The sequence below is a fragment of the Tenrec ecaudatus genome, chromosome 8, assembly GCF_050624435.1.
Source record: "Tenrec ecaudatus isolate mTenEca1 chromosome 8, mTenEca1.hap1, whole genome shotgun sequence".
Classification (NCBI taxonomy): Eukaryota; Metazoa; Chordata; class Mammalia; order Afrosoricida; family Tenrecidae; genus Tenrec; species Tenrec ecaudatus.
Window position 1 is genome coordinate 36,221,607 of NC_134537.1, and position 25,001 is coordinate 36,246,607.

Here is a 25,001-nt window from a genome sequence, read left to right on the forward strand (position 1 = left end):
AAAAAAAATACTGTTTGGGGGGATGGGGTACCCCCTCGCATAACAGAGTTGAGGCCAAGTTTGTCGGATGTTGAGGCTCATGCTTTTCCAAGTACAATATTGTTTGAAAGGAGCGAAAATAACTCAAATCAATAACTTCTGATTTGATGCCATAAAGATTTTGAAGTTCAGTCAAGCTTAGAAGTGGGAGGTTAGCTAGCATGTAGGACAGTTTGGATTTACAAGTCCCTGAACTCATTGTGGGAAGAGACCATAAGGCAAGCCACTTGGGGATCCAGGATTGTTTTCTAGGTTCCATGGAGGACTGGGACGAGTGTCAGATCTTCCCAGCATCCCAGTCTGCTTACCTGTTTCTCTCTTCTCCTCTCTCTGCAATGCAGTGTATTATGTAAGGTGGCTACTCTAGTCATCGTGAGGTAGTTAGTTGATTGTGCCAACCTGGCTGATAAACACATGTGGAGTTAATTGAAGGGAAGAGAGATAAATGGCTCAGTGAGCCTCGCCTTTCTATTTTCTCTTGCTTTGTGATGGTCGGACCAGGGTGCGGCTGCCTTAGCCAGCCCCCGCTTCAGCTGGCAAGGTTCACTTCCTGCAAGACATTCCTGAGGAGCAGCCACAATGGACCTACCCCAATGCAGCCCTGGGTGCTGGAGCAGCCGTGTGGAGACCCCTGCCAGCGCTGAGATGCTTACACGCTCATTGATTCGGCTTTCCTCCTGCAGTCAGCGTCACTGTGTGCGTTTTGTGAGATGGAGGAGGACTTTGTAGATTGGTGTCGGACAGATGGGTTAATGTTGGACTGTAGGCTTGGGCATCACTGGGTTGGCATGTTTTCTTGATGTGCACTTAACCTTTATATAAAACTCTCTCTTATACATGAGTTTCTGTGGACTTGTTTCTCTAAAGTACCCAGACTGATATACATAGCCTTTGTTACTTCTACCAAATGACCTTAATTTTCCCGAGAAGAAGCTGGGAGAAGATACTGCCTGGATTGCATGATGAGCTGTGGGTGATTGTGAACAAGCGTTACTTGTGACTGGCAGCCTTCTGGGTTTGAAATCAGCCATCTCAGAAGCAGGAAAATGGGTTTCCCCACAGCCAAAGGGAAGAGCCAGGAATGGAGCTCATCTTTTGGACCCCCACGTCCCTGTGCATTGACCTTCCTTGATCCAGGAGACTGTTGTGACACCAGGGAAGTGGCAGAGGAGCAGTGGCAACAGCAGTAGGAGAACCAGGAGGCAGAGAATGATTCAGAGCAGTGGACTTCCCAACTCACAGAACCAGTAAAGCTGGGTGCTTTGGCACAGGTGAGTGGCTTGTAGAATGGCATGTCTCTGGGCATTTAATTGGTGGAGGTAGTATTGCAGATGCACGAAGTTGGTGCTGAATGCCTTCATGATGGCGTAGCATGCCTGTTGGGCCTTAATTGGCCACCTTCAAAAGCTTTGTAACTTTACCTGTGCAGGACAGAGGCTAGGTTACTAGGCTGAGACCCAGAGAGAGACCTGCCAAGGAGCATGTCCCAGAAGACAGCCCTGACTGAGCAACTGTATCCTGAACTTTTCTTACCTAAATAGAAACTTGTTGACTTCTCTAATAAACTCTACAACCATGAGCATTGTCTGGGACTTCTGAATGTCCATTGTCATGAGGTATTGAACCTGGCTATGGAAGTAGAGTATTGTAGGGGGACAGTTGGTATCACACAGGGTAAAAAGGGATAGAAGGTTAAGGTGTGTTCATCCTCGACTTTGTGGCGATGAGCCTCGAGAGCCCGAGGAGACAAGAAGTGGCCTCCAACATATTTTTGTTTTTTTCTCTCTCTCTTCTGGGAACATCCTTACTTCACAAATATGCCCAAATAGCTACCTTCCAAATTTCTTCATTTTGTAAATGCCTTTAAGAGACAATTCTGACAGGCAAGACTTATGATTGAGAAAAGTGAGTTCAAACTAAACTGAATGCCTTAGCCAAAACTGAGAGTCCAGAAATTGATTGAATGCCAATTGAAATGTTCCAACAAGCCAGTGAAATAGGGAAAGTTATTGCTTGTCTGAACTAGGAAATTTAGAAGATAACTATGTGACCAATTGACTGGAAGAGATTCATATTTGTGTCCTTTCAAAAGAAGGTAACCCAACAGAATGCTCAAGCTATAGAACACTATTACTGATATTGCTTTCAAGTAAAACTTTCCTGAAGATCATCCAACTACTGAAGCAGCACTATCTTGACATGGAAATGCTAGAGGCTCAGGCGGGATTCAGAGGAGGATGTGGAACAAGGAATATCATTGCTAATGTTTAAATGGATCTTGACTCAAAGTAGAGAATACTAGAAAGATAGTTGTTTATGCTTCATTGACTATGCAAAGGCATATTATGGACCTTAATAAACTGTGGATAACCTTGAGAAGAAAGGGAACTCCAGAGCACTTAATTGTGCTCATTGAGAACCTGTAAGTGGATCAAGAAGCAGTTGTGGGAACAGAACAAGGGACTAGTGTATGGTTTAAAATATATAACTATACTCTAGATCTGTGACATTTCCTCCCCCTTACCATTATGGTCTTTGTTTTATCTCATTATTCTTGTCAGATCTGTGTAGGTCCATTTGTATACTTAAGATCGTTTGATGCATGAAAGTCAAGACAGATAACCCTTCAGAAACAGTAACAGGAGCAATGATTCCCTGACAGGACAGGAAGGGGGAAGGGGTAACTCATAGCACTTAGGACTGCATGACCCCACTCAAAGGGATCAAACAATGGCAGTGCAGGTGAAAGGATACATTGGAGGATGTTAGACACGGCACCTAATAAGAATAATAACAATAATATATAACATTATAATTGGGGTTCTGGTGGGGGCAGTGGATAAAGAGGTACTGATATCAAGGAGCTCAAGAAGAAAGAAATTGTTGAAACTGACGGTGACAGCAATTGTACAATTAAGTTTTATCTAACGGAAGTACAATTACTACAATATCTGTAAGAGCTCCCATAAAGTGATTAATAAAAGCAATAAAATTATTAAACCATAAAAATCATATATAAATATTTCTTGCCTAATATTGTTCAACATATTGTCCACTTAAGTTTTTGGTTATATACAGAAAAACTTCCAAAAATTTGTGGAAATTTTCCATCATTTCATTCAATTTTTCCATGAAAATTTTGAAGCTCTCTTGTATTGTCATGTTATTCTACCATTAGTACTTTAAATGTAGAAAAGAAATGTGCACATGAAAACTGGTTATAATTTAATCTTTATAAAGTTGTCTTAAATCAAATTATGAGCAAAAGTAAAAATTAAAATTAAATTACTTTTTCAATAAATAAATGAAAGAATGCATAAATAAGGAAGTGGACTTCACTTCCCTCATCTGTAAAATAGGACTGGTAATACCAGCTTAATAAAATTGTTATCAATTTTCTTCAGTCTGTTCAGCTTGAGATATGCTGAGCATGTCCTTCCTTTTTGACTTTCTGACTGCAGGTCTTTTCATCTTTCATAATAATACTCTTTCAGATGCCCTTTTACATTTTCTGCTCAGGTCTTTAACGTCATCATTTCCTCCTTTTCCCTTCGCTACTCTGCATTCAAGAGCAAGAGCCAGAGTCTCCTCTGACATTCACTTTGATCTTTTTATTTTTTCCTGTCATTTTAATGACCTTTAGCTTTCTTCATATATGATATTCTCCAGGTAATCTCACAGCTTGTCAGATTTCCTGTCATGAAGTTCAGGGATTCGGATCTCTTCTTGAGATGTTTTCTAAAGTCAGGTGGGATACACTCGAGGTTGTATTTTGGCTCTTTAAGACTTATTTTTCATTTTCTTCAGCTTCCACCTGCTGTAGTCCACCGTTCAGCTCGCCTCTTGTTTTGGCTGCTGATATTGAGCTCCTCCTGCATCTCTTCCCACAGCTGTGTAGTTCACTTGATTCCTGTTCATTCCACCTGGTGAAGTCCACCTGCATTACCACTGATGGCGCTCAAAAAAGATATTTGCGATGAAGAAAGTTTGGGCCGTGCAAAATCCTATTGCGCAATCTCCAGTTTCGTTTCTGTCACTACGGCCCCATTTTCTAATGCGTATTTCTTCTTCATTTCCACTCTTCGCATTCCAGTGGCCAATAATTGTCCGGGCATCTTGACTTGATCAATTTCAGACTGAGGAAGTTGGTAGAATCTTTCATTTCTTCATTTCTAGCTTTAATTCTTTGTGTACATACACCTGAATATTAGTTGTATTAATTGCATGTCCTTGTGTGAGTATAGATATTATCCTATCATAGATAATGTTGTATTTCAAGATAGACCTTGACATATTGTTTTAAGCAATGACTGTAATGCCATTCCTCAGAGTAAACCATGTGATGGTCTGACTCGTAATGGCCAATCTCTGTTCATTTTAGCTCAATAATGTCTTGGATATTCACCTTCAAGTGTTCCACTTTAATTTTTGTGATTTCTAATTTCTCTAGATGCGTACCTTATAAATTCCATGTTCTTCTTATGAATAGATATTTGCAGTTGTTTGTTTTCATTTGGAGCCATGCTCCTTGAAGGTCTGAGAGCTTTCTTCCATCCATGTCCTTAAGGTCAGCTTTTCATTGAGAAGGAAGCTCATAGACTGCCACTTAAAAGGCTTTCAGGAGCTAACCTCTCAGAAGTAGACAACCTATTCTGTTCTTAGTCTGGAAGCTTAACCGAAATCTCTTCGCCTGGGGCGAACCTCCTGATATTTCAAATGCCAACGGCAGAGCTTCCAGCGTCGAGGCAGCACACAAGCCATGACAGTAGGACCAACTGACAGAGGAGTCTGCATGTACAAGGAAGATCAAAAGACATATGCTGCCAATCCCCAGCCAAACCTGGAAGTCTAGTTTATACAACGGCACCAAAACAAAGTCTGTGGGAAGTCAGTTGAGCATGCCACACACACGTGTTTGCTGTTCTTCAGTTTCTGGCTGGGCGATGTGTTTCTGACCTTAGTATTCAAAGAGAAACCCAGGTCTTAGAAAGACTGCGATCCAGTTGACCAATATTTTCCCACAGATTATACCTGTTACACTTGATCTGGGTCATGTTTGAATCACAGGCTGGCATGCTTCCTGTTACTTCATCTTTTCTACTGTCTCTTGCCAAAAGCCTCGTGTGTTTAGGTTTCATGCACTCATGTAATTGTCAGGGCAAGCTGTGGGACATTTGCATGTCCATGACCAAGAGGTGAGCAACCATAAGGAAACAGAGAGGGAGACGGGAAGCTGGGCCCCCTAGAAGAGAGGGTGTTTCTCTCGGCTAAGGGCTGGGGTTAAGAGACTGCTGAGGTGTGTGCTAACACCAGGATGTAATGTGAACAGGAAATCTGCATTATTTTATTTCTATTGGGGAAAAATATGAAAGACTAGGCCCATACTTTTATATCCTCGTTCATCTTGTTAATGACTCATTCTTTCTTTCATCCAATTTATCACAGAATAATTCCAGGGGTTCCGTTGCATGTTAACTACTCTCAACTCCAGGGAGTGAAGATTAGAGCTGAGCCGCGCAAGGGAAGCATGTTAGAATCGCTGATAAACCTTTTCAGGCTAAGATGGCCATCCCTCTTCTTACCACATGGCTCTATTCTGAAGGATCCCTGGGAACACAGTAGTTAAGTGCTCTTTTGCTAACCAGAAGGTCGGCACTCGGAGCCCACCAGCCGCTCTGCGGGATAAAGATGAAGAGTGTACTTCAGTAAGGTTTACAGCAATGAAACCCTTACAGAACAGTGCTAATCCATAAGAGTCACTGTGAATCAGAATCCTGGGTTTAGGCTTCCCTTCTGATCAGCTTTGATTAGGGTCCCTGTTAGGGAGGCAGAAAGAGGAAACTTCCCGCTTCCATACAGAGTTACAGTCTCAAATCCACAGAGGCAGTTGCCCCCTGGGTTTCTGTGACTCAGACGTCACCTCGATGGCAGTGAGCCAGAGAACTCATGCCAAGTCTCTGTATTATGACATGACTCACTCCCATGGATTTTAGAATGTTTAATATTTAGTGGGCATAATATTTGTTAGTTTTCTTGGAAAATTCTGCTACTCAATCCCCTACCCTGTCTTATAAACAGAGGAGGGTCTAAGATATTCATGGGACACAGAATATGGTATCCAACTTCTGAGATTTGGGTGTGAGTGTAAGTAATGTAAAGTATGGCATAACAACGAGGGGTGGCAGCCTTTCCTTTAAGAAAACACACACCCGTCATTGGCCTGTTTGAGACGCGGCTTTGGAGATGCGGGAATCTCTATTTCAGCAGTGTTTAAATCTTCCTCTGCACTTTAATGCACATTTATACAAAGAAGTGGCATTTTACAAATACAGATAAAAACTGCTCTCACTCGTCCTCACCTGTGACTCGTATATTGCTTTAATTCCCTAACACGTCGTCTCTCTCCTGATTGCCTCCGGGAAAGTTGGAGTCTTGCAGGATACCATGCACATTTTTGTTTGGAAGGCTTCTGAGTGTCCTCAGGGATGAGGTTGAGGAAGGGAGAAAAGCAAACCAATGGAGGAGGGGAATGGGGGACGGGGAAACCCATAGGACAGTCTCCAGAGGAGTTCAGGACTGACTGACACTTGGTATATCCATCGTTTTACTCTGAAATGGGGCACTGGAGTTCAGTGAGTTTACACTTTCAGGGGACCTAGATGAATAGACAACCGTAATCTACTAAAAATACTGTGGTGGAGTGAAATTTCTTTATATGGCTCTTCTACCCAAGTCTCTCTGACTCTCACCTAATGATTAGATGGGACGATGCAAACAGAGCACATGTACCATTAATAGAAGAGATGGGTCAATTTTCATAACCACCCCTCTGGCTAGAAGGGTGAGACACCTTTGACATAGCATCAGCGAGAAAGAGCGCAGGCCCATTTGGAATAATGCGTCCAAGATCTCTGTCTGAAGTGGCAGATGTCACCATAACTAGATTCACCAAAGACTGGGGTACCTTCCCTTTGTCTGGCCCAACTCTGTGAACCTGTGAGACAGAGGGACAGGCAAGCTGGTTTTCTGGCCCGTGGGGGTAAAGGTCAAAGACTGAGAGACTGAGGATCAGCAAGAGATGTGGCTGCTGGCTGAGGACAGGTGTTGCTGCGGACCAGTGGTTGCATCTTTACTGTTTGCCGATCTGTTAACTTCTCCAGTCAGTCCCCTTAAGGGTGAGGGTTTCCTGTGAGCTCTTCTTGGCCATGGCGAGGAATTATTGACCCCGACATAGACTAGAGCAGCGCAGGCAGAATACTGGTGTCAGATTATGTAAAGTAGGATGGGGAGTGGAGGACCCCCTGACTCCTACCTTGTGGCAACAGGGAAGCCAGATATATCCACCTCCAGTGCTGTTACTCCAAATAGGCACATGGATAGAGACCAGAATAGGCATGGCTCATCTTCCGCTTATTGTTCGAGGAGACAATAAGTTGGCCACAGTAATCGGTGGGGGGGTGTACAGCACGATGGATGTAACTGGTGTCGCTATTGTAATTGTGAAAAGTGTTGAAACCCAAAATGTGATGTTATTTATATTTTATAGCAATTAGAAAAGAGAGCGTCAATCACAATTGTTTATTTAATGTTAATCAAATTTCCTATGATTATATTTTAAAGAAAAGTAAGGGTCATATTTCAGTAACTTATTAACTTCTAAATGAAAGTGGATGAAGGTATGGAAGCACATTTTCTTTTCTGACCTTTGATTTTCTGGGGTCTGAGTCCCGGTGGGTAGTAGTTACCCGTTGGGCTGGTATTTGAAAGATCAGCAGTTCAAAACCAGCAGCTGCTCCACAGGGGCTTTCTACTCTCTCAAAGAGTTGCAGTCTCAGAAACCCACAAGGGCAGTTCGGTCCTGTCCTACAGTGTCTCTCTGACTTCGAGTCAACTCGTTGGCAATGAGTTTGATTTTGTTTGAGGAGAAAGGCTGGAGTTCTGGGGTCGGTCGTCTGTCTTTCATTCCCATTTCCTCCCGTCGTCTCTGCCTTTAGATGTGCCCACCTTGCCCAGGACAACTTCTGCCAGCTTGTAACAAATCATTGATGGCAAATCTGCCCTTTCTTATTTATTGTTTACACTGGATTCTTTTCTCTGGGGTTGACAAGCATGACTTTTCTCTCAACAATGAGGCAAATGCTGGATTCAGTGGTGCATGGAGACCAATTTAGAACACTATGTCCTGTATGGATTGAATTGTGCATCCCCAAAATATATGTCAGCTTGACTGGGCAGTGATTCTCAGAGGTTGAACACTTCGATAGTGAAAACCCTTAGAAGTTAGCTAATATTGTAATCGTCTGCCATGATGTGAGCGGATGTAGTCAACCAATCAGTTGTCAGGGGATAAGTGAGTCAGGACTCTTATTCAGATCGCAGGGCTCATTTAATGTAAAGAGAGTTCCCTGGGGGTGTGGTTTGCATCAACTTTTGTCTTTTGAGACCTCAAAAGAGAGAGAGAGGCAAGCTAAGAGAAGGAGCCAACTACCACTAAATAAAACACAACAAGAGCTGGGAGATGCTTGTGCTCTTTGGACTAGGGCTCGCTACACTGATAGCCTCCTCAACCAAGGAGAAGATTGATGTCAAGACACAAGGAGCTCCAGGCCCTCCGATCTTAATAGGAAACGAGTAGCTTCCTGCAGAGCCGATATAGAACGGAGGCTTCCCCGAATCCACATTTGGATTTTCAACATCTTAAAATGAGAGAGAAAACGCTTGTTTGTTAAAAGCATTAGAGAAGGTTCATTCCAACTCTGTGTTCCTGGATGTCATACTGGTAGCTCAAAAACTGCCATGGTGGGAGTATTCCCGTGGTGGAAATTGGAAACCCTGCAAACTGAAGCACCCCCCCGCCCCGCCCCCATCTCCCTTTCAAAAGAGTTGCATCACTAGCAAGGTGATCTATTGGCAGCTAACCCCTATGAAGTGGCCCGCCATGCTTTCTGAGTGAAAAGAGCCTGCAGAGATGCCGAGCTTCTATCAACACCGTGCTCCAAGAAAGACTCGTGGAATGAATCTGCATAAGGTTTTTCCCTCGGGGCCTGTCTTCATGAAAGAAGGGAAATACTTCAAATGCCTAGACCTAGGTCTAGTTCCTGGGTGTGTGAAGATCCGAGCAGGGACACGCCTGGTATCCTTCTGTGCTCTTCTCCTGATACCTGCCTGAGCATTCTCTCCGGGGTGGAGCTCTCTTTGCTGATGACCAGATTTGCATTCTCTGATGGAAGAGTGAACGCTTTGTCAGCTGGTGGATTTGCCTTCTTTGCCTGGCTGTCAGGAAGCCCACAGAATTAGTTCACTAATAGTCTCTGCTGCTTCTTATCATTAGAAATTCTAACCCATACCTCTCCCCTTATTTCTTATATCATGTCCTTGGTTTTATTTAAAGGAAGTTCAAAACCACTTAAGATGTTCTATCAGGAAGATCTAAGAAGAATCGATACATTTGAATTATGGTGCTGGCGACGAACATGGAAAGAACCAGAGACGGTCAAAAGGACAAATAGTTCTGCCTTGGAAAAAGGACAGATAGACTGCTCCTTCGAGGCCAGGATGGGGAGGCTTCCTCTCAAGTACTTCGGACACGTCGTCAGGAGAGACCAGTCCCTGGAGAAGGACATCATGCTTGGTAAAGTCGAGGGGCAGCGAAAACATAGGAAACCACAAGACAAGACAGACTGACACAGTGGCTACAATCATGGGCTCAAACATAAGAACATTTGTGAGGACGGTGCAGGACTGGTACACATGGGGGACTGGCTGCGTGGCACGTAGCAACAAGGGCAACATCGCTCCACTAATTATTTGATCACATTTGGTTCAAAAAGAATTGTCTTTGCACTCGAACATGAAGGAGGAAAAGTTCTACCTGCATCCCATTCTCTTCCTCCATCTCAAAGAGCTAAGCCCTTAAAATAAAACATGCCTATACTTAGAAGTAGATTCTTGCCTTTCCTCTTTGTATTTGGGAAACTACACTCTTTGTCTTGTTTATTAGATTGTCAACCTCTTTATTGTGTGTGCCAGATTTAAATTTAATTGTGTATGATGTTTATTAAATCTTGGCACTTGATAAATAAGGACAAGCATGCGCCTGCTACACTGGTGGGAAATATTTCTTGTGGAAATGGCTTTCGAGGCAGGATACATCTACATTGATCAACTAGATTTCTTACATATCCTCCATCAATCCTTTAACCCTCTTGTGCTAATGCTATTAAGCCAATACATTTTTGACGACTTTGGAAACTTTCTGTATTTCAGTGCCTTAAGTGTGATATAATGATACCATATCTAAGGCGGTTTGCAATATCGTCATAGTCTAGGTGCTCAGTTCATTTTTCACAGTGTTCAGGCAGTGGGAAGGCATAAAGGCAACAAATAAGTAATTCCTAAACTTGGTGTGCACGAGACTGTGGAGGTGCTAGCTGACGACGCTGGCTCCTTCTGTGCCTACTGCCCTATTGTTTTCTCTTCGGCATTCAGGTGTAGGAGCCCAACAATCTGTATCATAAGCTCCAAGATGGATTCTTAGCTTGGGAATTGGTCAGTATTTCTGGCTGATAACAAAGAAACTTAATCTTGTCATGGCCCTAAAAATGGGCGGAGGAGGAAGGTAGTTAGTACATTTCGGAGGATGAGTTGCCATGGTTCTTTTTGGGTTCATCAAAGGGAAGTGAGATTTGAATAATGACTGAGGGCAGCAGGGATTGAAGATGACTGCAGAGTAATAGACAGGTGATGGGTGTCCTAATCCATGTGCATCTCTGGGCACCAGGATTGCTGTTGGTTCATTCTTGCTGTCACTCTCTCTCACGGAACATTATTCGTCTCAGGGACAATGACTACGAAGTATTTCTCTTTTGATCCACAGGGCCTTGTAAAGTAGTATTCACATTCGAGATGACCAGCTACTAGACTAGGTGGTGTATTAATTCCTTCTTTCATCCACAGAGACCTACTGGACTCCTCCCATGCATCAGCCACTGTTCTAGGGACCGCCGCCACAGAGGTGACTAACATGACTGATGGAAGAAGCAGGATGCCCATCCAGCAGGCTGCGTGTGTCACACAAAATGGGATCACAATGTTGTCGTTGTGTCTCTCTGAGTGTTTTGAGGCCTGAGAAGCTACTGTTTATGGAGTGACCCAAGACTTTTTGAGAACGGAATAGCGAAGAAGAATGTTATCGAGGTTTGAGAGACAAGATCACGTTCTATTGAATTGCGTGGTCCTTTTAGACTCTTCAATAAGTTTGCGTAAGAGTAAGTTTGCACAAAGGCCCTGGGATTGTATCCACTGGATTAACCTCGTGCCAGTCGCTCATGGATCACCAGCCATGGAACACTTGCACACACACCGACTGTTTACTCTCAGAGCTTACAAACCCTACCTGACCTCTTGCTCGGCACTGCTCAGGCCCCCTCCAAACGTTTGGTGGATGTCATAGCAGGAGTTGCTGTCTTCCAGCAACCTAGAACGTGGTGAGGACAGAAACCACACGTAAGTTGACGGCCTTCGACAAAGAGCATGCCACCCACCCATCATGCTCGTCTCCGTGGTAAGAAAAAGCTGGGCTTACCCAACTTTGTGAAACTGCTTCTCCACGTTGTCCCAAACATAGCGGATTTTCTGCACCTGAATGCACCGCAGCTGTAATTACAAACACGGCACCTCAGATGGCATCACCAGGGAGACCCAATGGAGGCAGGTGGGAGCTGTTCAAAGCAGGACCCTATGTCGCCTCGCTTTCCATGCCTAGTGACAGTGTCCGGTCTGACAGGGGGAGATTGAGAAGTTCATCTGATGAACACTCATTCTTCCTCCGCCGACACGTGCCACTCCACCGCGCTCTCAGACTCACTTACTTTTAATTCTGGCTTCGAAACAGCTTTGTTGATGACCGAGTGGTGGTCGGCCACCACAAGTTCTCCGGGGCTCTTGCTTATCGGAAACGTCAGTGTTGCTAAGTTGAGGCAGGTCACCTTCTTCCTCATGTACCTTTGGAATTCATCCTAGAAAACATGCGGCCGTGACCTTCTCAATGCTATCCAACATAGCACTCATCAATCAAACGCCCACCAACTGCTAGCCCATGGTTGCTGACACTGGGGATGCAGATGAGAGCGTCAGCGCACCCTGGGAATGTGCTAGACATGTGCCTTTGGGGCCCTACCCTTCCCTGCTTCTGAACCACAAACAGAGGTGCTGTCCTTTGTAAGCCAAGCGTGTTAAAATGGAAATTGCGAGGAACGTTCAGAAGCAAGATTGTACATGTCCAACATGTATTTTGACAGGCACTCCGGGTGACTGGGATTTTCCCTAATATTTGAGACCCACTCCAGGAAGGTACACATTATGAACATGGACTATATTCTTGAAAAGTGATTTCTGGCTAATTTAAATGGCATTTTAAAAAAGAAGAAGAAAAACACAAAGCAACACGCAAACGATTGCCCTCTGATACAGTCTGACTTTATGAGCTCTCCCATGCACAGGAGCACAATTGTGCTCCACAGGGCTGGCCAGGGCAGACTTGTCAGAAGGAAATCAGCAGGCTTTTCCCTGTGAGGTGCCTTTGGGGGAGTGGACGGGGACTCCAGCTTTGGGGTTAGAAACCCAGCATGCTAACCATTTGTGCCGCCCAGGAACATGTATATCATGTCCCCCAAATGTATATTTTCGGAAAATTGGATGATCGTTTTTGTGTTAGGCCTGTAAGAGTTACGATGCTGACAGCCACCACTGTCCCTGGGGACTGCCAGCTTGGTCAATGAACGGACAGGTCAGACATTTCTCCAGGGTGATGTGGAGGAAGTTTTCTTGCTTGCTGGGTCACTGATGGTGTATCAAAAGTCTCCCGCAGTCTGCTTCCCATCACTTTTATCTTGGACTGGGGGAACGCTTCAAACAGGGAGATCTAGCTTCTGGAATGTGGCCAGTCTCCAGTTGTGACACAGATAGAACACGAAAGCCATGCGTATGGCATTTGAGAATGGTGACAGAGGGGCACTTACCGTTGTCCTCAGCAAGACAGTGTCTGCTTCCTGCAAGGAGCAGGGGGTGCAGCAGGCCCACACTCTCCACTGGGGCCTCCAGTACAACACCAGCAAAAGGACCCCACAGCTCAGCACCGATGCTATCAAGCACAGGGCACACCGGAGCGTGTGGCTGCGGTACCCAAATGCCTCCTGGAAGGGATACAAAAGATCATTGTCATGCTCTTCATTTCACAGAAGCCTGTGGCTTTGTTTCAGAAACACAAACGAGGGGTGCGGTGGTGTCCGTCAAGGGAAAAGTCTGGTTTCAGCTGGTTGCATCCGATCGACTACCTGCATGTCTGCAGCTGTCAGCTGATACCATTTTTTTAAAGTGGAGTCATTTTACTCCCTCCCAACTGGAAAGGAAACATTACATAGGAAGAGCAATAGGGTGGGAAAGCTCCCTTGCTAGATATTCATGAGTCACCTCAATTCTTTTAAGATAGCTCATGTTTTGAAAGATGAGGACTCTCCCACGTTTACAATAACAAGTTCACAATAACAAGAAGCTGGAAATAACCCATTTGCCCAGCAGTGGAAGAATGGATAAAGAAACTCTGGATAAAGAATGGATACAGAAATACGTGCACAGAATGGAATACCATGCATCCCTAAAAACAACGATGGAAGCATGAAACGCCACATGCCACAGAAGGGCCTGGGAGCCATTACGCTGAGTGAAGTTGGTCAGTCACAAAAGGACACACACGGTGTGAGCCCACGACTATAAGGAAAAACACACGACGCAGACAGTCCTCTGCTATCGAGTCGTATCCACTTCGAATCCAGTCTCCCAAACAAAGACGTCGAGAGCCCGCTTAGCATGCACGAACCGAACCACCTATCAAATACTTCGAGAGCCTGCTTAGCATGCACGAACCAAACCACCTATCAGCCTTCTTAGAGACTCCTATTAACACCCACTTCAGAAGAGCAGCCCTCGCCTCAGCCGGGTCGCTCCTTCAGGAAGGAGGAATACGGAGATGAACATGTATGTGCTGCCAGAACACATTGTCTTAAGTTCATGCCAAATTGAGATATTCCTACAAGAGTGATAAGGGAACCTGATTGCAAAGTCAAGTCAAGATGGGGGGAGGGGAATATCTATGTCTCAAAAGAGGTGAGTGAGCAAACGGGGGGAGGGAAATTGAAGTCAAGATGTGTGTGTGTGTGTAGGGGGGAGGGGTGACATGTAACACGTTTATATAAAGCCCAAGAGAATAAGCAAATAAGCCCCATACTATGTTCCCAGTTTTGACCTAGCTTCTCCCCAGCCCTTGGCTACATACATACCGCTGTGACTTTAGACGGTCTCCTTTCAACGAACACAACATCCTTCATGGGCCACACCAGAAGGACTCAGTGTGGAAACCCCACTAAATGGACTGGGCTTTACCTCAGACTTACCTGGAGCCCTTTGGCTTTAGACTGAAACTCCCTGGTATGAGAAGAAACAGGTGACTGCACCCAGCGCTGTGGAAATGGCAGTCGCTGGCTTTGCTTAGGAGCCTTGCTCTGTGAGTGCTCAGTGAAGGGGGCCAAAGGCCATCATATATTTACTATTTTAATGCCCTCCTGGCTTTATGATGATGTGTGTTAACCTGACAGGCCTGGTTCTACGCTGGTGAATAATGAACGTAACTGGGAATCTTCCCCGATCACCAACCCACGAGGTCAGCGATAACTGGAAATTGGAGTCCACAGAAAAGTGTGGTAAGGAAAGCAGATGGTGCCCGGCTATCAGAACAGTATCTGGGGTCTCACAGGCTTACAAACAGCCATCGAAGCGAGGTATCAACTAAGTGTGAACCAAGGGTGACACACATAAAGCCTGAATCTGAAGGAGGGAATGATATCAGACCTTAAATTGTGAACCCCAGTTTTCAGAAGTCTATGGAGCACAGTGAGAGGCTACCATCCAGTTGCAGCACCCCTACAGGGATGAAGCCTCTGGTGACTCCCCTCTGGTCATAGTCAAGGGATATGCATAACCTTGCGATCCAGCAGCATATTACACATTTGAAGAGGTCAGGTATATTTAGGTTAAAATGTCACACCTGATCATTTGATCTCGCTTTTGACCCATTTTAAATTTGCTCCAGTTTTTAATATTTCTTATTTTTCTCTCAATTGAGGTTTTTTCCCCTTTGGCTTATTTTGATATTATTGCAGTATTTTCACTGTGTGTGTATGTTTTCTAGAATATGAAATCTAGGATAGGCAAATCTATAGAGACAGTATCTGGTGCAATGGTTTATTGAGAATATGGGAGGGGAGGTTGGAAGGAAATGTGGAGCCTATAATGAATACACGAAGGAAGGAAATTGTTCTAGAACTGACTTTACTGGTTTTATAAGTCTTTAAATTATGACTGATCTATAGAGGTATATGATATATGAATTATAGCTTAATAAAATGATATTTTTAAAACTCATGTTTTTAAGTGTCAGATATATATATATTCATATGAATTTACTGGAGAAAAATGATGAGAATATGACAGGTATAGTCTATAGCCTTGTTTCAAATAATAGCATGGTTGAGAATGATTAAAACATAAATAAGTATAAAATTTTCTAAAACAGAAAGATGATATATATTTAGTAATTGTCCTCAGTTATGAAAAACTTTCAAAAGACAGGCAGATTGCAGGAGAGGGTAGGGGAAACGGGGAGATGGAGGCAGATTACCTGAGAGTAATATTTGTATTTTTGGTAGTAGGTTAGTTAATATTCATCATAATTTGAATAAAGAGTTGAGATGTGGTTCTAAGAAAAATCAAAAGGTCTAAGAAATGGATTGGTTTATTTAAAGCCCATTTCTAGTTCCCATCCTTTGCAACGACATGTCACAGCCTTGACTTTCAGAATGTCAGGGATGAGATTTGGGAATACATTGCAAAGATCCCCACACTGCTGAATGAAGGAAACTTACTATTTTCAGTTCCGCTGGTAGCATTCCTGAATTTTTCCTCATGCCTTCGGATTCATGTGCCCTGATCATAGAGCCATAATGTCAGGAAACATCACAGTGTTTGTTTGCTGTATTTCTTAGCACTCTCAATGATGCACTTTCCTGCCAGCATAATTCATATTATATTTAATCTCTTACTTCTTGGACAAGGTTGTGGCTTCCTTCTTGGGGCAATTTGCATCAGTCCAAATATGGTCCCTTTATTAATTTTTCCCTGACAAAGGGTGTTCGGTTGCAGATCCAGGTGGCAGTTGAAAGTGCTCATCACTTGTACTGGAAAGGACACCCAAGGGTCAAGCAGCAGACAAGATCTGCGGGAGACACTGTTCTGCTTGGTACCAGCTATGTGACCTTAGGGCCGTTATTGCAACTCAGCGGGGGGGAGGGGCAGCTTATTCTGGGGAAAAACAGGATTAGAACTATGTGCCTTACAGGGGACTTGTGCTCAAATGAGATAGTGTCTGTTAAGCATGTTGACAATTCCAATGATAAGAACTCGTTGTCATTGCTCCTGACCACCATCACCCCCCAGGGGAAGCTCTTAATAAAATGCAGTGATCAATTTAGGCTCTATTTTGAGGTTATCCCAGATCAGGTATAAATGTAGCTACGAGAATGGGTTTTATTCAGCCTTTCAGAATATTTTCAGTTGGAGTCCTCTCTTCCTCACTCCCATTTGTTTCTACAAACCTGTTACAGTTTTATTTGGGGATTGGTTCTTCATCCAACCCAAATAAAATGCATACATCAGTTCACATATTTATGAACACGTGTCATTTGCCTCATTCCACTGAGCACTATTTACAGAAGCTCTTGCTAAACCCCAAGTATGTGCAGAATAGAAACAGAAATCATAGTTGAATATCTTTCTTTTTTTTTTCTTTTTTTGTCTTCTCTCTTTTTTTAATTGAAGGTTTCTCGTAGGCCCAAACAAGTGGCTGTCAGTGACTGGAGGGGAGGGGGGCAGGTCATCTTAATTTTCCAATTACACACAGTGCTAAATCAACAATCACGGACTCACTACTGCAGTTAGAAGTTGGCAGCCTGGAAAAGGGGGGATGGGGAGTGGTCGTTAATAAAAAAAATACAGCCCCCTTCTCCAACTGGGGGGACAGGGAGGGAACTTGGTCTGTTTCAACAAAGGAATCAAAGATCAGAAGCCATTGGGAAGGCCAGAGCCTTCGGGGCGGAGGGAAGTGGGCTGGTCCAGGGGTTGGGGGGGGGGGTTATTTGGCAACTGAGGCCAAGGGATTGCCCTCCCCCTGCTGGGGTCCCCCCAGCCTCTCCGGTCTGGCAGGAAGGGGGCAGCCTGCAGCCCCCGCAGGCAGGTCTGGGGCTGCTGGGTGCTCCTGGCAGGGGTTGAGGGGGCTCACAAGGGCTTGCCCTCCAGTGAGATGACGGCGCTGCCCCCCAGCTTCTCGGCCAGGGGGCAGCGGTCCTTAACCTCCTCGGAGCAGTTTGCTTGTAATTCGTGTTTGATTCCCGTCAGCTTCTTCTTGATGGCATCCTTGGAGCTGGCGTAGATTCTTTTGCTCTTAAGGGGTGCACACTCGGGGGCCCAGAAGATGAACACCAGGTCCTCCTTCTTGCTCTCCTTGGTCTCGTAGGTGGCGTCGTACAGAGCGTAGCGGCCGTCCTTGTCAGACAGCATCTTGACAAAGGTGGCGTAGGGGTCATCCACCGTCTGGCCCACGTTCCCAACCAGGATCTCCTTGCCCTCCTCCAGGATGATGTTCTTCTTGTCCTCGCTCAGGCAGAAGAGCACGGCCTTCTTGCGCTTCTTGACCTCCTCCGGTGTCGAGGACTTGCGTACCTTCATGTCATTGAACACCTTGATAACTCCGTCGGAGATAGCCACACCAGAGGCCATGTTTCCGGAAGCGAGAAGAGTATGGCAGAGAGAGGCAGAGAAGATGGGAGCCGCTGCAGCTGCTGCCGGGACCCGACTGAACGCCCATAGTTGAATATCTTTCACTAAATGATATTTAACAATCAGAACTCCCCAAAATCAGTAACTTACAGAAATGAACTAAATTGGCCTAAGTGACAAATTTCTAAAATTATAGCCCCAAACTTGAAAGTTTGAATTTTTTAAAGATACACATGAAATGTTTATATCACATTCTGGACCATGAGGTATGAAGACATTAAAACTGAACTAGAAATTCGCAATGGGATTTGAACTTTAAAATCCCCAAATATTTGAAAACCAAGCAAACGTTCCTACATATGTGTGACTCAAATAAGAAGCCACATGAATATTAGGAAATATTTTTAGTGGAATGAAAATAAAAATATGACAGGTCAAAATTTACAGGATGCAGCTAAGGCAGTGCTTAGGAAGAACGCATGCTCCTCAGGAAGCTATAGATGAGCCAATAAATGAAGCACAGTGAAAGACTGAGAAAAAATATCAAACATAAAAGCTGAAATTAAAATAGAAATGAGAACTAAATTAAATAAAGAAGAAAGATGAATAGAAAAGCAGAAATAAAATAGAAATTTCACACACAATAGAGACAATCAACAAAGGCAAAATTGACAAACATGAAAGGTTGATAAAATTGATTAATTCATAAGAAATTTGAATCTCTTGTGGTTATTAATGAAAACTTATGCATACTTAAGTCTTCCCACAAATAAATCTTCAAAATCAAAAGATATGTGAAAACTTTAAAACATATAAGGTAGAAATGATACCAGTCTTTCGCAAACACTTTCATTAACAGAGGAGTTGAGAAAGTCCCCAACTTCTTTCATAAAATCAGCTTATTCTGATACCACAATCTGAAAGGGTATAAAAACAAAGAAAAATTATAAACAACTGTCATTCATGAATATAGATGCAAGAATCCTAAGATATTTGACCGAATTAATTTAGTGGTGTATTAAAAGAGTTCATCAGTACCAAATGAGATTGATTCCAAGCATGCATGAATTATAAAAACAACAAATCCAGTTTACCACATTAATATACATCTCAAAACTCACTGCCATCGAGTGGATTCCAATCCAGAGTGAACCTATAGGTCTAAGTAGAACTGTCCCTGTGGGCTTCTGAGGTTGTGTAGTGGTTATCATTGGGCTCTAAGCTCAAGGTCAATGATTAGAAATGACCAGCCTCACTTTTTTTCCCCAAAATAGCAGCTGGTAGTCTCAAGCTGCAGACCTTGTGGTTAACAGCCCAACAATATCCAACCCCCAAACTTTCTCTGCTATCCAGTTGATTCCAGCATCACTACATGGAAAAAAATTTTAGTCTCTCAACACATTAGAAATCAAGGGGGAACATCCTTCAAGTCTCATTGTGCTTAATGGTGAAGTCTTTAAAAATTTTCCCTGATACCATTGAAAACATTGTCACTACTAATATGCATTTTGCTTGGATCCACAATTAGCATTCACAGAAACAACCATTAAGAAGTTGCTTTGTTTTGCTCCATCTTGTTTTTTGTGCATGTCATTATCTCTGCAGGTCTTTCTAGATAAGATAGGCGAGATAAACAATCTGGAGGAGAAAACAATAGGACCTATGGTTCCAGGGGGTCATGGAGAGGGGAAAGTGGGTGGGGGGGTGGTGACGGGGAAGGAAGTGGGTGTTAACAAACCCAGTGACAAGGGAGCAACAAATGATCCAAAATCAATGGCAAGGAGGGTATAGGAGGCCTGGTAGGGCTTAATCAAGGGCAATGTAACAGAGAGGAATTACTGAAACCCAAATGAAAGCTGAGCATGACAGTGGAACAAGAGGAAAGTAAATGAAAATAACAGAAAGAGCTAGGAGGCAAAGGACATTTATAGAGCTCTAAATAGAGGCATGTACATATGTAAATATATTTATACATGATGATGGGGAAATAAATGTGCATATTTGGGGAATGTGATGATTGGGCAATAAATTTACATATATTTATAGGTTCAGTATTAAGGTAACAAATAGACATTGGGCCACTACTCAAGTACTCCCTCAATGCAAGAACACTTTGTTGTATTAAACATTACCTGATGCTCACCTTCCCAACACAATCACTGAAGACAAAGCAGTGCATAAGAAAATGTGGTCAAGAAAGCTGATGATCCCTGGCTATCAAAAGATACAGCGTCTAGGGTCTTAAAGGCTTGAAGTTTTGTGATAAGAGTTGTATGAGCCCCAATAAGATGATTTATTTTAAAAAGGCTTGAAGATAAACAAGCAGCCATCTAGCTGAGAAGCAACAAAGCCCACATGGAAGCACACCAGCCCTTGTGATCATGAGGTGTCAATGGGATCAGGTATCAAGCATCAAGGAACAAAAAATCATATCAAGGTGAATGAGAGGGAGTGTGGAGTGGAGACCCAAAGCCCATCTGTAGGCAACTGGACATCCCCTTACAGAAGGGTTGTGGGGAGGAGATGAGTCAGTCAGGGTGCAATATAGCAACAATGAAACATACAACTTCCTCTTGTTCTTTAATGCTTCCCCACCCCCACATCCCACCCTTACCCCCCTATCATGATCCCAATTCTACCTTACAAATAAGGCTATACACTGGTACAGATAAGAACTGGAAACACAGGGAATCCAGGACAGATAAACCCCTCAAAGCAAACCATGAGAGCAGTGATACCAGGAGGGTAAGGGGAAGATGAGGGAGAAGGGGGAATCAATCGCAAGGATCTACATATAATCCCCTCCCTCCCTGGGGAATGGACAACAGAAAAGTGGGTGAAAGGAGACGTTGGACAGTGTAAGACATGACAAAATAATACTAATTTATAAATTATCAAGGGTTCGTGACAGGGGGCGGGGGCAAGGAGGGAGGGGGGAAATGACGAGCTGATACCAAGGACTAAAGTAGAAAGCAAATGTTTTGAGAATGATGAAGGCAACAAATGTACAAATATGCTTGACACAATGGATGGAATGGATGGATTGTGATAAGACGTATGAACCCCCAATAAAATGATTTTAAAAAGAAATCAAATGATGCATTGCATTGGGCAATCAGACCTATTTTAGGTGCTACTTTGAGAATGAAGGTGTCCATGACCTAAGCTGTGACATTTTCGATTGCTTCACATGCCTGTAAAAGCTGGACCAGGAATACGGAAGGCGAGGGAAGCATTGCTGTCTTTGAATTGGAGTGCAGGCGAAGAATATGGGGAATAGCATGGACCACCGAAAGAGCAAACAAATCTGCCTTGGAAGAAGTACAGCCAGAAAGCTTCGCAGAAGGGAGATGGAGAGACTTCTTCTTGTGTACTACGGACATGTTATCAGGAGATGGACATCATGCTTGGTAAAGAAGCAGACCAATGAACAGAAGAAGACCTGCAATGAGATGAAACAGAAGCTGCAACCAAAACTGCAGTTGTGAGTATGGGGTAGAACCAAGCAATGTTTTCCCCTATTTTACATTGCGTCACAGTAGCCAATATGGGTCTTCAAGTCTTAATCCATTCAGTATGGCAGGTGAGAAAAAAGTTTATGAAGATTGAAAAAAAAGTGGTCAAACACTATTTATAGATAAGGTGATTATGCACATTGAGATAGTTCAAGTTTATTGTGCCAACCTGGCCAATAAGCACATGTGGGCTTACTTGAAGGGCGGGGAGATAACTGGCTCAGTGAGCTGCGCCTTTCTAGTTGTCAGGTCTCTCGCTTTCTGATGGTCAGACCAGGGTGCAGCTGCCTTAGCCAGTTCCCTGCCTCAGCTGGCAATGCTCACTTCCTGCAAGACATCCCTGAGGAGAAGCCACACGGACCTACCCCGATGCAGCCCTGGGTGCTGGAGCAGCCGCATGGAGACCCCTGCCAGCGCTGAGATGCTTATACCACCACTTGATTCAAAGGTCTTCCACCACTGGCCTGGTCCTCCTGCATTCGACATCATTGTGTATGTTTTGTGAGTTTGAGGAGGACTTTATAGATTGGGTCAGGCATATGAGCTCAGTCAGACTTATGGGCTTGGACTGGACTAGGTTAGGATGCTTTCTGAAGGTACGCTTACCCTATATATAAAACTCTCATACATATGAGTTTCTGTGGATTTGTTTCTGTAGTTTACCCAGACTGATTTATTTTGTAAGACCTCTAAACTGGAACATGCATAAACTTGCCAAGAACTAGATAGATGGAACTATATTATATTTAGGGATTAACCATTAGCAATCCCACTGAAAATCTCATTAGACATTATTTGCAGTAATTCATGAGCTGATTCTAAATTTTGCATGAAAACACAAAGGACTTAGACTAGTTGTGTTAGACACGATCCTCTAGAGAAACAAAACCAGGATGCTAATAATTTTATATATATTTACACAGATAGATAGCTATATAACATACGAAATAAAGTTAATTAAATTATAAAGAAGTACAAATGGCTCAGTGCAACTCACTCCTGTGAGACAGTTGTGAGACACTGGCAGTCCTTCAAGTCTTGAGGGCCGCCGGGTAGTCCTCTGTAGAGAGATTCAGGCTATCCAGGCACAGGCAGCAAGCAGCAAGACAGGTCACCAACAGTCAGTAACACATTCCACGGGTTAGGTGTCCCACGGGTAGTGTAGCTTGCAAATTGAGGCAAAGAACAAGCAAGGCAGCTGCACACTGGCCTGATAATCAAAAAGTACGAGACAAAAAAGGCAAGATTCACCAACCCATTTATCTCTCTGCCCTTCAATTACTCCCACATGTTTATTGGCCACGTTGTCCCAATAAACTAAGTACCTCGCTAGTCAAGAAACTTTGAAAAAAATGAAAACATGGTGGATTTACCCAACCCAAAGTGCAGGGTTATTATCAAGCCACGATAGTTAAGACAGCGAAGCATATATCACTATAGACAAAAGGAGACATGAAGCAAAACATAGAGCCTCGAGACCCAAGCACATGTGGTCACTTCATTTACAACAAAGAATCCACTTCTGTTCAGTATGGGATACACGCTCCACTTAATAAATAGTTCTTCAGGGAAAAAAATGTGTTCTAACTCCAACCTCCTACCATCCACGCAAATTAATTCAAAATGTCATGTGTATGCAAATGTGAAAACTATGACAAGAGATCATCTGAAAGGAAAAAGAAAATTTTTTTATAAATTGGAGTGCACCAATCAATGTTTTTAATCACTGAACAAAAAGAAAAGGCCAAAATTAATAAACATGGCTCCATTAATAACTTCTGTTCATTAATAGGCTGCTGGAGTACAGATTATTTATATGGACTGACACAGTGACGGCAGCAATGGGCTCAAACACAAGCATGATTCTGACGATGGCACCGGCCCGGGCAGAGTGTTGTCTGTTCTGTGGAGGATTGCGATGAGTGGCAATGGACTCCCCCGCACCTAACCCTCTCCACACAGTTATTGCTATGTATACACGTATGTGCACACATGGATATCCGTGCAAAACGGACATGTAGTTTACATCTGGAAAATATATAACACCGCTATAGACCAATAAATAACAAACAATATAAATGGGGAAAAGATTTGAATAGACAATTTTTGAAAAGAGAATTTCCATATTGTCTATCACTTTTTAAAAACTGCTCAATATCATAAATCAAGGAAAGGTGAAATAAAAACAGTCACAATGTCATCAGCTGGAATAGCTAATAAAATATTCAAAAGGAACAAAGCTGAAGGGTTTACACGACCCAATTGGAAGACTTACTCTCCAGTGACATAATGAGACCATGGCAGATCGGCATGGCCTCCAAAATAACTAACCTTAAAAAGAACACATCAAGGATCGGTAAGGATGCAGAAAATTAAAACATTGTTCTATAAACCAAACCAAACCCACCTCCCCAGGCTTGATTCTAGCTCACGGTGACCTTAAACGGGGGTTCTGGGGCTGTCTTTATGGGATCACATAGTCTCAGCTTTGTCCCTCGGAGCAAAGTGACTTGTGGGTTTGAACTGCTGACCTTATGGCTTCTGGTCTAATACCTAACCCACAGCGCCACCAGGGCTCTTTCATACATTGTTTAAATGAAATCCCCTGCCATTGAGTACATTCTGACCTTGGAAGCAAAACCTGCCAATCTACTCCCCTCAACTGCAGCCACTAACAAGCCCATGGGGTCCAGTTCTAGCCTGACGCCCCTGGGGCCACTGTGAGACTTGGCCGCACTGATTGAATCAAGATGTAGGTGAGGAGGTTTCCAGGAGAGACCCTGCTTATAGCTGGGGACACCTTAGTCTCCAAATGTCAACTCTTTTTGTTCTCTGGTCTGTGAAAGATAAAGAAAGGCGCTTGTAAATGTCAGAGTAACTTTGTAGTTCTCTGAGCAACGATGAACAGGAGCAATGTTTTTTTTTTTCTTTGCTTCCTTGATAGATTAGCCTCATAAACCTTGGTAAATTCCTTTCTAGACCATTTTTCCATTTTCCCAGAGGTATGCGGCTGATTATGAGGTCTGAGACTTTGGCGAAAATAGTCACTGCTTTATTTGACATTCTGTCAATCAAAGGCACTTGATCAGCTGCATCTGAGTGAATACGGTTTATTGCAGTGTATGCTTCCATTTTGACCAATTAAGCTCAGGTGTAATTTGATTTGTCTAAATGAGGCTTCTTCTGATGCAGTGAAAGTCTTCCGGACTACCCTGAAATATGGACACCCCTCAGGAGCAGCTCAGTAATAACGGAAGAACAGGAGTGAGAGGAACCAAGTCTCAAAGTCACCCTTCAGGAATCTCTGTGAGTGAGTAACATGAATTTGCCACCTAGTACCCGTGTGACCTCAGAATTTAACGTCCCTAAAGTTCAGTGCCCATCTCTGCGTTTAAAACTCTAGAGCCAAGTGCCATCTGGTTAATTCCGATTCATAGCGACCCCGTAGGACAGAGGAGAAGTGCCTCTTTGGGTTTCAAAGCTGTAAACCTTTAAAGGAGCAGACAGCCTCAACTTTCTCCTTGAGAAGAGCGGCCCAACCTTTAACCCACTGTGCAACCA

At 43.6% G+C, this 25,001-nt stretch overlaps 1 protein-coding gene and 1 pseudogene across 1 annotated transcript in view; both read right to left on the reverse strand.

Annotated features, from left to right (window-relative positions):
• ATP13A5 (ATPase 13A5) overlaps positions 1-16,058 on the reverse strand; it is a 114,979-nt gene extending 98,921 nt beyond the window's left edge. Inside the window, exons 1-5 of the mRNA XM_075555886.1 lie at positions 16,017-16,058; positions 13,059-13,232; positions 11,910-12,056; positions 11,624-11,694; positions 11,435-11,515 (exon numbers count right to left, since the gene is read on the reverse strand). Of these exons, the coding sequence (XP_075412001.1) occupies positions 11,435-11,515; positions 11,624-11,694; positions 11,910-12,056; positions 13,059-13,232; positions 16,017-16,058 (515 nt within the window). The remainder of the gene's footprint in view (positions 1-11,434; positions 11,516-11,623; positions 11,695-11,909; positions 12,057-13,058; positions 13,233-16,016) is intronic.
• Positions 16,059-17,424: 1,366 nt separating this feature from the next.
• Positions 17,425-17,954, reverse strand: LOC142454262 (cofilin-1 pseudogene; annotated as a pseudogene).
• Positions 17,955-25,001: the final 7,047 nt, after the last annotated feature.